At 35.1% G+C, this 12,533-nt stretch overlaps 1 protein-coding gene across 7 annotated transcripts in view; it reads left to right on the top strand.

Annotated features, from left to right (window-relative positions):
* Positions 1-10,513, top strand: part of LOC140171240 (FYVE, RhoGEF and PH domain-containing protein 4-like) — a 75,384-nt gene extending 64,871 nt beyond the window's left edge. For 4 of the 7 annotated variants that reach the window (XM_072194466.1, XM_072194465.1, XM_072194464.1 and 1 more), the window contains 4 exons: positions 1,881-2,009; positions 2,634-2,788; positions 3,443-3,500; positions 10,255-10,512. In XM_072194466.1, coding sequence (XP_072050567.1) covers positions 1,881-2,009; positions 2,634-2,788; positions 3,443-3,500; positions 10,255-10,353 — 441 coding nt within the window. In that variant the 3' untranslated portion in view covers positions 10,354-10,512. The other 3 variants (XM_072194463.1, XM_072194468.1, XM_072194470.1) reach the window with 3 other exon arrangements.
* Positions 10,514-12,533: the final 2,020 nt, after the last annotated feature.

The following is a 12,533-nucleotide window of genomic DNA, read 5'->3' as shown; positions in this document are numbered from 1 at the left end:
CCTGTTTTTGCATTTAAAACCTGCTATTCTAGTTGAAATCCATACACCCCGATGGAAGACATGAAATTAATCTTCCCACAGACTTTCAAATAGGGTTACCTAAATGTGTGACTCCATTTGAAATCTATACTCTCTGTGTGAGAGATGAAGGTCATGTCTTTCATAGGGGTGTATGGATTTCAACTGGAATAGCCCAATTGACAGACCTCAGAATGGATCCAAATTTCACCAATAGAGGTGCCAAGTTGGCAACAACTTATAAAGTTCATTGTTTTATGCAGGTTACAGGGGAAAAGCACTAATACACTATTGTTGTTTTCAACAGAAAATTTCATTTTGCGGAAAATGATCTGTTTTAATGTAAAGACACATTTTCACAGTAATAAAAAATTATATTATCATTTTCTTTCTTATACTAACATAAAACATCTTCTATCTGCCTCACTATTTTCTTTAAAATTTGACTTTACATTTCGTCATTTTGGTTTGATTTCCAAAATGACCAGCTGAGCAGTCTTCGAATTATTTTGTTTACCTTGGGGTGCACTTTTGCACCATTTAGAAAGTTGTGGTGCAATGTCATCTGACGCAGTGCAATTTGAAGTGCAGTCTCAAACATTTAAGGCCAATGGAACTCGATTATTAGTTTCGATTGGATGTTTGAAAAAAAACGAGGTGGCTATTTCATTATTCATTATTCGGTCTCTTTTCATTATCCATTATGTCAACAAAATCAATGATTTAATGAAAAGCTTTCTCCAAATTTAGGTACCCCACCAGTAGCAAAGTATATTATTGTTGATGAAAGACCATTTCAAAACAGGTATTAATGCTTAGATCATCATTACAGACATTTTGCAACAGATTGAGAAAAGATTTGAATTTGTTTTTATTAAAATGAAAAGAAATTTGCAATTTTTGTAATCACTAGAAACATGAGGTAATCCGTAAATTTCCATTATTTACCACATCCTCTACCCCTACAACAAAGAAAAACTGCTGATTATGATCAGCAGGGGATGTCAGATATTTTGAGAGTTTCAATTTTGATTATTTCCATCTCAATTTTCAGATAATTGACTTTGTACTGAAAATAATGAAAGTTTTGGTCAAATTGAAAAACGGACGCGGGCGGTCAATAGGAAACTAACAATCGAGTTCCATTAGCCTAACACATAATGTCAATAAAATGTGGCATCATAATTTTGCACTACACTTTTAAAATTGTATTGCAACAGTCAATTTTGGGGTGCCATTGTAGTTGACAAATTTATTTTCCACTTAAGTAGTATATCTGTTATCTACTTATGTAGTATATCTGTTGTTAACTAACTTGTTCAACTGTTTCCACATTTGCGACATGTTTTCTTCTGCTAACAATCAATCCTAATAAAATGTACAGCATATTTCTGACTCTGAATCAACAAAAAAATAGTTACGCCTTTCAAAATTTGTAATATATGCAAATATCTGTGATATGCAAGAGATGATTTTGTAGTTTGTAGCAAAATATAAATATTGCTGCATTGAGATATACTAAAGCATTGTTTGACCATGCACCTTTTCTTTGCTGTCATGCATTTTTCCTTCATGCATATTTATTATGGACACCAAGCCATTTCAAATTATGACAACATTTTCTAAAGTGAATCAAATGATATAATGATATTTGGATCAAACTAGCTGGACATCAAAAGTTTCATTACATTTCAAACAAAAGCAATTTCTTCAAGAAGTGAAACTCTTCAAAAAGTGAAACTCAATACGAATATTAAAATGGATAAAATTGTGTCCATTTTTATACCTCCCTTGGCATGATGTTACTAAAATTCCAAACAAAAAGTAACTTTATGTATAATATTTTTATTTGAACTCAACAGTCACTGATTACAGAAATAGATGAAGAAAACTCCTATAGCAGCTTTCTGAATGTCTTACAAAAGCGGGAATGGGTACGGTTCTGGGTGGTGGCAACGAAGCAGGACCTGTTTGCACTCAAAGCACCTAAGGTATGTACTAAGGTTGCAGGAGCCATATTTTCCTGGTATTAGCTATTTAACTAAAAACCGACATTGTACCACCAAGGCTTGGGATTATTTTGCCATTTGGATTTAACGTGTGCGTGCTTGTTTGATTTCTGTGTGTACTACATAGCTGCGCTCATGCACACAAGGTGCTCATGCACACAAGGTGCTCATGCACACAAGGTGCTCATGCACACAAGGTGCTCATGCACACAAGGTGCTCATGCACACAAGGTGCTCTTACGCAACAAGTGCTCATGCACACCAGGTGCTCATAATATGTATATCTTTGTAACAATCAAGCATAAAGATGCCAGCTGCTGTTAACCCAATGAGCACTATCCGCCGATCTAACATTGCCTCTGATTGGTCAATTACATGATATCTTCACTTTAATCACCAATCGGAATGGAGTTTTGCAAATTAAATAATTCACCCCAATTTTTTTGCATGGTGAAATTATTCTAACAATGTTGCTGATTGGTCCAATTAATAATGAAAAGTTCTTTTTGACCAATCGGCAGGTAGTTCTCATGGGGTTAACTGATATTTTGTCATTTCATGTCACAATAAGCTTACACATTGTTGTATGTATCATTTGTGTCACAGGATGTACGTCCAGTGCTGACATTGCCGATCAAACTCTACAAAATCTGTGAGATATCCGAGAGTGACAATGTGGATAAACCGCATGCATTTAAACTTAGCGATGGAAGCAGGTCACAACATGTATTTGCTGCTGACAATAGAGAACTCAAGAAGAGGTAATTGAATGAGCTGTGTAAATCTGCAATGGGTCTGCTCTGTTTGTAATAAAAAGCAAAATTGGGCCAAAAATGTCAAACATTTTGATAAATTTACACCAAATCCTGAACTTTCTATGATATTTGTTTTTAAAAAAAATGTCTACTTTTGGCCAGAATGAAGATTTCATTGATATGATCCATTAAACTTCTCAAAAACTCTTTTACTGATTTACTGAAGCAACAGGGACATAATAATATATCAATATAAAGCTTATTTTGAGGAAAAGTTGCCTGTCCAATATCTTAAAAAGTGGAATACTGACCCTTTGTGGTGAAATATTGTCACCAATATCCTCATAGCGAACAAAGGCAAAAAAAAAAAGGTTTGTCTCAAAGCTTGCGCACTCATTTGTAAAATCACGCGATTAGAAAAAAAGAAATGTAGAAATTTTTTTAATTTTTAAATATTTTTTTCCAGAAAAATTGGGCGAAAATCAGATTTTTCACCTCAAAATATTATAAAAGTCTGTAATAAAAAAAAAATGCATTTCGCATTTGTTTTCAAACCACTTGTGAGCTTTGAGACAAAACTTTTTTTTTTGGCCTAATACATTTGTGTAATGTGGCCAAACACCCGATTTTAAAGCATGCTTTTCTTTCTTTTGTTTTCAGGTGGCTGATGGTATTTAATGATGGTGTAGAATCAGTGCTGAAGACTAAATACATGACGGTATGAATACAATGCATTGTTATATTGTAATGCCAGTTAGGAGAATGCTTAGGCATTGTTACAAGTAGTGGTTGTCAGTGTAATACCACTAATTGACCACATAAAAAATAAATTTGTTTCATGTCCCCCACCCTAGTTACTTTCTGGCATCAGTTCATAAAAAATTGTATTTTTCAATTTTCATTTTAAATTTAAGTTTTTAATACCTAATCAAAATTTCAATGCTGCTGATATTATTCAACATATATCACTTTCAACTGTTTTTGTGGAACTCAAAAGGGTACATGTATATACCTTCATAATCTTAAAATGAAGAGGTCCTGATTGCTTTCCTTGAAAATTTTGAAAATCGCAGTGTCAATTTTGTGTCAAAATTGCTATTATTTTTTGTCAATTTTGGCATTAAAAATAAAAAACTCCCTCCCTCCTCACTTTTTCAAGAATGTGGGGACCTGAAACAAATTTGTAATTTTATGTGGCCTATGCCATGTTGATTTTAATCAATAAAAAGTATGCATTGTGTTGGAGCCTGTTGGATATGCTAATGTATTTGTACACACACACCCCCCCCCACACCCACACCCCCCACCTAGCTAACAACAAATGCCTAACCTCACCCAATACCAACCCACCCTTGACTACTCCTAACCACTCCTACACAGTATAGCTTCATCTAGCTGCAAAGGGATCACCGCACTGAAGACAAACCCACCCCATAGCTCATACAGTGCACCCCTATCCCTATGTGCACCCTACCCCGACATCCCACTGACGCACACAGATCATGGTGAAATTAACTGAAACTGAAATACACCCCCACATGTGATCGCCTCCGAACATGGACGCTGTTTAGGACTATGCAAATACAGACATTTGAATCCGTACTTAATCGACATACCAAGGACTTTCTTTTTGTGTGTAAGTATTTTAATATTAAATTTTTTCTAGCACTTGCTGATGTTATATCTCGCATATGATAGATGTCGTATCTGGTAAATGCATTATACATGCAATTGCAGACTTCTTTGAATCCAGGACGGTCCTTCTTTGCAGAGGTCCATGGTTTAATAGCAAAATGCCACGTGTGTGTCCTTGTTTGCAGGCATTTCCCAAGCACATATATGCACATTCTAGGAAACATGGACACTCAGAAATCCACACTTTGAATGTTATTCGCCTCACCGTCTGTAGTCGCACAAGTGTGAGTTTTATACACCTCACCATCTATACTGCGCCAATAAAGTATCCTTACAGTTGGAAAAATAATCACAATTTCAAAACTGAACAATATTTGAGTAAATTTGTTTTTTTAATAGATGCACTATTTAATCCTGCACATTATGACACCACATTGAATGCAATGTGACTTCAAGAAGCAAAGTTACAAGCATTTGATTAGACGAAGGTACAGTTTTAAAAGTGACAAACTGTCCTATTCAAAACTCCACAGACTAGACATCTGGTTTGAGAGTGGTGAATGGCTAATTTATGCATTTGGCTTTAATTTAAAACAAAAGGAACAAAAGAAAACTGAAACAAAAGAACTGACAAATAAAATGAAAGTTATGAAAATGTACAGAGAAGTAAAAACTGAAATAAAAACTGCTTTAAATAACGCTTCATTGAAGAAACTGTGTTGTCTCTTTGTTGCGCTTTTTGCACCTTGTATAGGCCAGTTTGTCACTTTTAAAACTGGACCTTCGTCTATTCAATTGCTTGTAACTTTACTTCTTGAGGTCACACTGGATTCAACGTGGTGTCATAATGTGCAGGATTAGGTAGTACATCTATTAAAAAAATTAATTTACCCCAATATTGTTCAGTTTTGAAATTGTGACTATTTTTCCAACTGTAAGGATACTTTATTGGCGCAGTATATATGGTTACACAAGTTTTTAAGTTCACCTCACAGTCAATGGTCATGCAAGGGCCTCCTTTGAAATCAGTGTTTTGACATTGAAGGAGCTACCCTGGGTAAAGAAAGTTCAAATAAATAAAGAAATTATTCACCTCACAGTCCACAGGCACACAAGTTTGGGCCTTACTGCAGGCTGTTATACTACACTCTCAAACTGTGTCCATTGTGTGTAAGTTTCATTCTATGTGCGGTCCAGCAAGCATATACTTGAGGTCGGTGTGTGTCAGCAATTTGTCATGTGTGGCCTTATTTGCTAGGTATTTGAAAATACCCACCCTCACCCATATGCACACACTCCCACACACCCCACATTGCCACTGACACAATAATTGAAGTTTTCTATTCTATTTCTATTTCTTGCCAATTAGATTTGAATGAAGAGACAAAGCATGTGGAATAATGTAGTGGCTTGGTTGACATGGTTGGCTAAAAACTATTAGCATCATATTGCATGTGTAGGGCTTCCTATCCTATCCTGTGTTATGGGCAGACTTTGTGGTATTAGGACACAGTGAATTTGTCATTATAAGCAAGGAAATCTGCATATTGTTCTTTCGTACGAGTTCGACCACATGAAATAAAAATTATCATCTTTGATTAGGGCTTACACCTGGGAAATTCTAGACCAGTGCTTTTACCACTGAGCTATCAAGCAGAAAAGATGACAAAGAATAATTTGAGATTATTACATTAATATCTAGAACAACGAAACCATTTTAATTAAGTTATTCAGTTTTACTGGCAATGTCCAATGAACTAGTCTGTTTCGCTGCTTTGGTTCCGTGCAAAAAGTGCTTATTAATATATCCATGAAAAGAGTTACCGACAGGAGATATATTATGTGTGCTGATTGGTAATTTATTTCTGAAAAGCAGCAATAAGGAAAGCTATTGACCAATCAGACAAAGCAATAAATGGAGGGAATGTTGCTGTATCATTATGAAATGTATTATCATCCAGTCCAAACAAACCAGAATACCACCAAGTCCCCCCATAATAAAAACTATAGGACAGCCTCACTATGGATCAAAATAGCCTCATCCCAATGGCATAGTCCAATAACCTCAATTACATAATCATAGTGCAAAATTTGACCTCAAGTTGCAGAGTATGAGTTTTTGTATCCAAATTTTCAAAGGTCATTCAATGAATGTACAAATGTATTGGGTTTAAGAATTGTGCCCCTGATAGATGAGCATGTTGTGGATCCTAGTGCCTGTTGTTTGTTTCTCTGATGCTATGAACATAGATGCTGTACATTGTTAAGCTGTTATTTCATGAATATCCTAACTTACTCTGATGTATATGAACATAGAGATGCGTAATTAGATGCGTAATTGAAATTGGTATATAATTCAAGTCCACCAATGAAAAATAAAATCAATAAATTAAAAGTTCTCAAAATATTGGAAATTGCAACTTGTATGAAAATAACAGCTTTAGTTGTATATACAAAATGATATTGCTAACATAGAAACTAACAACTACATGCATGTTAGCTTAATTGCTAGAAATCACAGTAACAAAAAAGCTAAAGTCCTCATTGCATCTCTAACTATTTCAATATTCACATTCCATCATGCAGTGTACGCTCTTCATATGATATTACCCGTCTTACAATTCCCAAGATTAGTAATACTGCTGCTGGTGTCAGGAGAGTCTACATCACTGCTGCAAATGCATGGAGCTTACTTCCTCTGGGCATTAAGGCTACTACAATTACGCACTTCAAGACTCTTTAACCCCATGAGCACTACCTGCCAATTTAACATTGCCTCTGATTGGTCAATTATGTGATATCTTCACTTTAATCACCAATCAGAATGGAGCTTTGCAAATAATTCGCCCCAATTTTTGTGTGTGGTGAAATTATTCTAACAATTGCTGATTGGTCCAATTGATAATGAAAATTTCTTTTTGTTCAATCGGCAGATAGTTCTCATGGGGTTAAAGACTTTGATTGCTTGAGTTTGTTTCTCTTGATTGATTGTGTAATTGAATACCTGAGTGGAAGAAGGGCCCAACTCCATCAAAACTGTTTTTGAGATATTAAGAAAAAACTTAATATTTTGAAAAGTTTTATAGACAGAGTGTTTTCATCTTCAGGGGACCTTTAATACATAAACATACAATATTACATACATTCAAAATTATATTATGATGCTTCCATGGCAACGGTACAGGTCTTAATACGAGCTGGAGTTGGGCCCTTCTTCCACTAATATACTGCAAGTGCCAGTTTCGTAAGCAGATGTGTTATAAATAGCTACAGAATTTTGATAATTATCCATTAATTGCACAAGTAGAAGCAAGCAAGAAAGTTTATTATAGTGAAAAGCAGATTTCATGGATGAACAAAAATTCCTCTTTAACCCAATATGTGTGGAAGAAGGGTCCAACTCCATGGAGTTGGGCCTTTCTTCCATGAAAACCATGATTAAGTGTACGTGGAAGACTATTTAGAGAGTGGATTTTGGCTCATCTTTCACACACAAGGAAGAACAGTCTGCTGGCAATAAAATGCTGGGCCTAACTCATTTTTGTAAAAAATTGGAGTTGGGCCCTTCTTCCACTCAGGTATTCAATTATGTTTGTATATCTTTGTAAGCGTTGTGGTATCTTTTATAAATGGCACCATAAATGCCTGTTGATATAATGTAACATTAAGATTGAGTACTACTGTAATGTTTAGGTTATAAGCCACATAGTAGTGACCATGAATGTCTGTGAATAGGTTTATTTGTTAGCAAATTAGATTCAAATATTAAAGCAAAATGGCCAAAGTATAGATGACATGATTATTAGTTGCAATCACCATATAAATGTGTGATGACGTGTGTCCACTCAAAAATTGGCATAAGCCGTGGCTTATAGTCTGGATATTACAGCAGTCTCTGTAGTTTTCAACACAAACAAAATCAAGCTTGTTTTCAAATGAAAAGATACAAAATAAGCATATTGAATTATTTTCATTTATGCAATACTTTTATATTTAATAAAGCTAAGATGAAACTTTGTAATTTCCAAGTTTAATCATAATATTGTTATAACAATAGTGTTCAAGAATACAATTCTAAGTACTAAATAATCATGCCGTTTTTACCATTTTACATTTGCAACTCAACTTTTCCATTTTACATATTTAATATTTCCATTCAATAATATCAAACTTCTTTAATTTAGAACATTTTGATTTTTTTCAAACTAATCAAGTAACAATAATTTGTTTTAACATTCTGAGAGAACCAGTTTTCCTTCAATTGTATGCATCAAATTGATACTCTTTTGCTAAGAAACACTATTGGTCTATTCCAGTTGAAATCCATACACCCCCCTATGGAAGACATGACCTTAATCTCCAAAACAGAGGGTGTAGATTTCAAATGCAGCTACCCATTCTGATAACCCCATTTGAAATGCACACTCCCTGTGTGGGAGATTAAGGTCATGTCTTCCATATGGGGTGTATGGATTTCAACTGGAATAGCCCAGTACAATTTATTACTTGGATATTTACTCTCTAATTATTAGAGCATTTCTTTTTCAGTAAGGACAAATCATTGGGTCAAACATTCCATTTTCAGACAATCACTACTACAACTTAACATCCAAGAAATAATGATCAACATTTTCATAATAAATTAAAAAAATTTAACAAAAATTCAATGAAATGTAGATTTTGAAATTTTTTTCAATTATCACAAATTTTGAATTTTAAATCCGACTTGCACCGGAATCAGTACAAATATGAGAAACTGCTCCCAGAATTTTAAATAAGTCTGTATCATTTTTAATTTCATGATGTATTTTCAACCAGACACAGTTCAATAATTTTGATCATGCAATCATTGTAACATGCTTTAGAAAAAAAGATTTGATAGCCTATTTGTTTATGAGAGCAGAAATGGATTTGAATCACCTAGCTCTAGATTCTGTGTGCTCTCTTCCTTCTTTTTCATACGAAAAAATAAGCAAAATATTAACCTCCAATCAAGATTGAACAACTACAAGTGCGGACAGAAATTGATTTAAAATGTGACATTTTACTCTTATTATGCTGCTTTTGGTCTTATTACATGCAGGTTATTTTAGCACACATATACACTTCACAAAATGCATAAATCTGATTTTTTTTTTTAATGATTTTTTAGATTTTCTGATTAGCCAATCACTTTAATAGCAGTTTTGTTTCTTTTATATATTTATGTTTTTTCATGTTTCTTTTATAATTAACATAACTACAATTATGATCAGCAACGTTCTGCACTTTCATACACATGCCCTGTTTATCATGTACATGAACAGGGTGAGGTGCGATGCTATCTGCCTTGGTTAGCGAATGAGGTACCAAAGTTTCACAACTTTTTATGATGTGATTTAATCAGCCAATCAAACTCCAATTCTGTGTTTATGCAGTGTACCCGCCAAAAGTGTAGAATTTTTCTGCTAACTATTGTATATTTTTATTTTTAGTTTATGATATTTTCCAATCAGTTTTGTCACGTAACCATGACGATCATAATTCATTAACCCATCCATTTATTCATTTGCATCTATCCATTCTATAGGAGAGGGTGAGGTGCGATGCTATCTGCCTTGGTTAGCGAATGAGGTACCAAAGTTTCACAACTTTTTATGATGTGATTTAATCAGCCAATCAAACTCCAATTCTGTGTTTATGCAGTGTACCCGCCAAAAGTGTAGAACTTTTCTGCTAACTATTGTATATTTTTATTTTTAGTTTATGATATTTTCCAATCAGTGTTGTCACGTAACCATGACGATCATAATTCATTAACCCATCCATTTATTCATTTGCATCTATCCATTCTATAGGAGAGTGATGACGTGTTTATGGATGCCCCATCATCTTCACCAGGATCATTTCTTTCCTTCTCATCATCTCATAAATCATATACAGTCAATGCAACGTGATGAAATACATGTGGTATGCATGTGATATGAATATGATATGCACATGATGCCCTCATATGGTATACACATGGCAGGCACATGGTATGCATGTGCTGTGCACATCTGTAGATAATGGGTATACAAATGATATGCACATGGTAAACACATGTCATTCACATATTGCCCACATGGTATACACGTGATCTGCACATTGTACATATCAAAGTGTTCAGATGGGTATTAACATGTATCTATAAGATAAACACCCAAGTAAAAGTGTATATGCCACATGTTTACATGTGGATTTTATGTGATGTACATGTGACCTATTTGTGTTATAAATGTGCTATGTATATTAAGTACATATGCAATAGTATTGATGCACACATGCTATATATTTCATGTGCATATTGAGTACATTTGCAATAGCATTATGGCACACATGCTATATATTTCATGTGCATATGACACACATGGTTTACAGGTGATATGCATATGGTTTGCATACTGTGTAGCCCATTGTATTATGTAAATTAAATTCCAGATTTTATAACCGGGTCTAATCTACTATGCCAAATAATTTGCGTCTTTCATAATGTGATATACGTGTAATGTTAAGTGATTATTCTTGAGAAAATAATTGTCAACCACATAAAGGCTTTTATAAATTGATAGAAGTACTGTAGAAGAGACAATGCAACAAAAATTGTAACTAAAGTCAATTATGTGCTATTACATCAAAACTTGATAGTTCAGCTATTTCAGTTTACCTAGACCCTGGTCAGACGTGCATAATTGCGTAATCCGATCAATCGTTTTCTTTACCATGGTCCGACTATAGTTGACTAAATAACGTACGGTCACAGAGCAGTGTATTATAGTCGGATAATGGTACTAAGACCTTGTTTTCATGCTGAAATGCATGATCGGATGACGCATTGTGTGGGTCACAAGGTTGATTGTTTGTACTGACTGTAGTCCGACCATAGTAACTTGGGCGCTAACAATGCTAATTAGCATTGTTGGGGAACGATAGTACAATGATAGTCTGACCATGGTCGCTTGTGGTCACACACTACCCGTACCATGGTCCGACTATATTCCGACCATCTTTACTTGGTCCGGGGTCCTAGATTGTGACAATTGCTTATGTGTTTGATTAGTTGTTTACAGTGGCATCATTATGTCAATCCAGATATACTCCTGGATGTACCTCAGCATTAGCTCTGAGATGAATATAATCATAGAGGGATCCAAGTGCCCCTTTTGGTATGTGTTCTTCTTGTGTGCTGTACCCAGTGATGCCAACGCCGCGCCTTAGGCGCACAATTGGGCTACTTGGCGATCACTTGCCGCTACTCAAAAAAGCATGCCGCTACTTGTCTAAAATTGGGCTACTTTTGCCAGTCTCAGGCCGCGGCACTAATTTGGTGTATTTTCCTTTCAATTTAGCCGATTTATAAAGGTTTTGAGTCTTTGAAGCTCCAAATTGATATTACAATGGGTTTTGTGACCATTTATTGATCGGTCAGTAACTTCCCAGTAAGTACCGGAAGTTTCAAAGTCAAGTGCTTTTCCGCCCAATTGGGTGTTTTGCTTCTAAATTGGGTAAATCCGCCCAAATATCCGGTATTAGGCGCTTTTTGGAAGCTTAAAAATTGGGCTACTTGAGAATCCTTTACCGCGGCCTGGCGAGTCAATGCGCCGCGCCTTGACACTGAAAAGTTTTGGCAACACTGGCTGTACCTCGCCAATCAAAACTGGCTGGTAAGCACACAATTTAGCTTACTTAATGATACGCCACTATACTCTCTGTGTAGATTTCAATTAATTGTTAAAACTTATGATCTCAACACAAAATTAAGATTTTTGGTTGTGACAAATGTTTAATCACCAAGCATTTCCAAACAGTTGACAGTCCTGTTGACATCACCTTTGACATCTATTGACACAATTTATGTCCCTTTTATTTACATGAGTGTTTTTGTACGATGCTTCATAAAGTGGTCTTGAAAAGATTCAAAGATACCCTCTCCCCCAGTAATTCCTCCGTTGACTGCTGAAAGAAAATTGTATGGTTGAAACTCAAGTCTTCAAATGATAGTCACGTATTATCTATTCCAGCTCCAGTGACACCTCATTAATTTCACTGGATGATGACCTTTGGAGGTTATCCACTTCACTCATGTGTGACTTCTAAC

The sequence above is a fragment of the Amphiura filiformis genome, chromosome 15, assembly GCF_039555335.1.
Source record: "Amphiura filiformis chromosome 15, Afil_fr2py, whole genome shotgun sequence".
In the NCBI taxonomy this organism is placed as follows: Eukaryota; Metazoa; Echinodermata; class Ophiuroidea; order Amphilepidida; family Amphiuridae; genus Amphiura; species Amphiura filiformis.
Note: the sequence above shows the minus strand (reverse complement) of the source record. Positions and strands in the feature narration are given on the sequence as shown.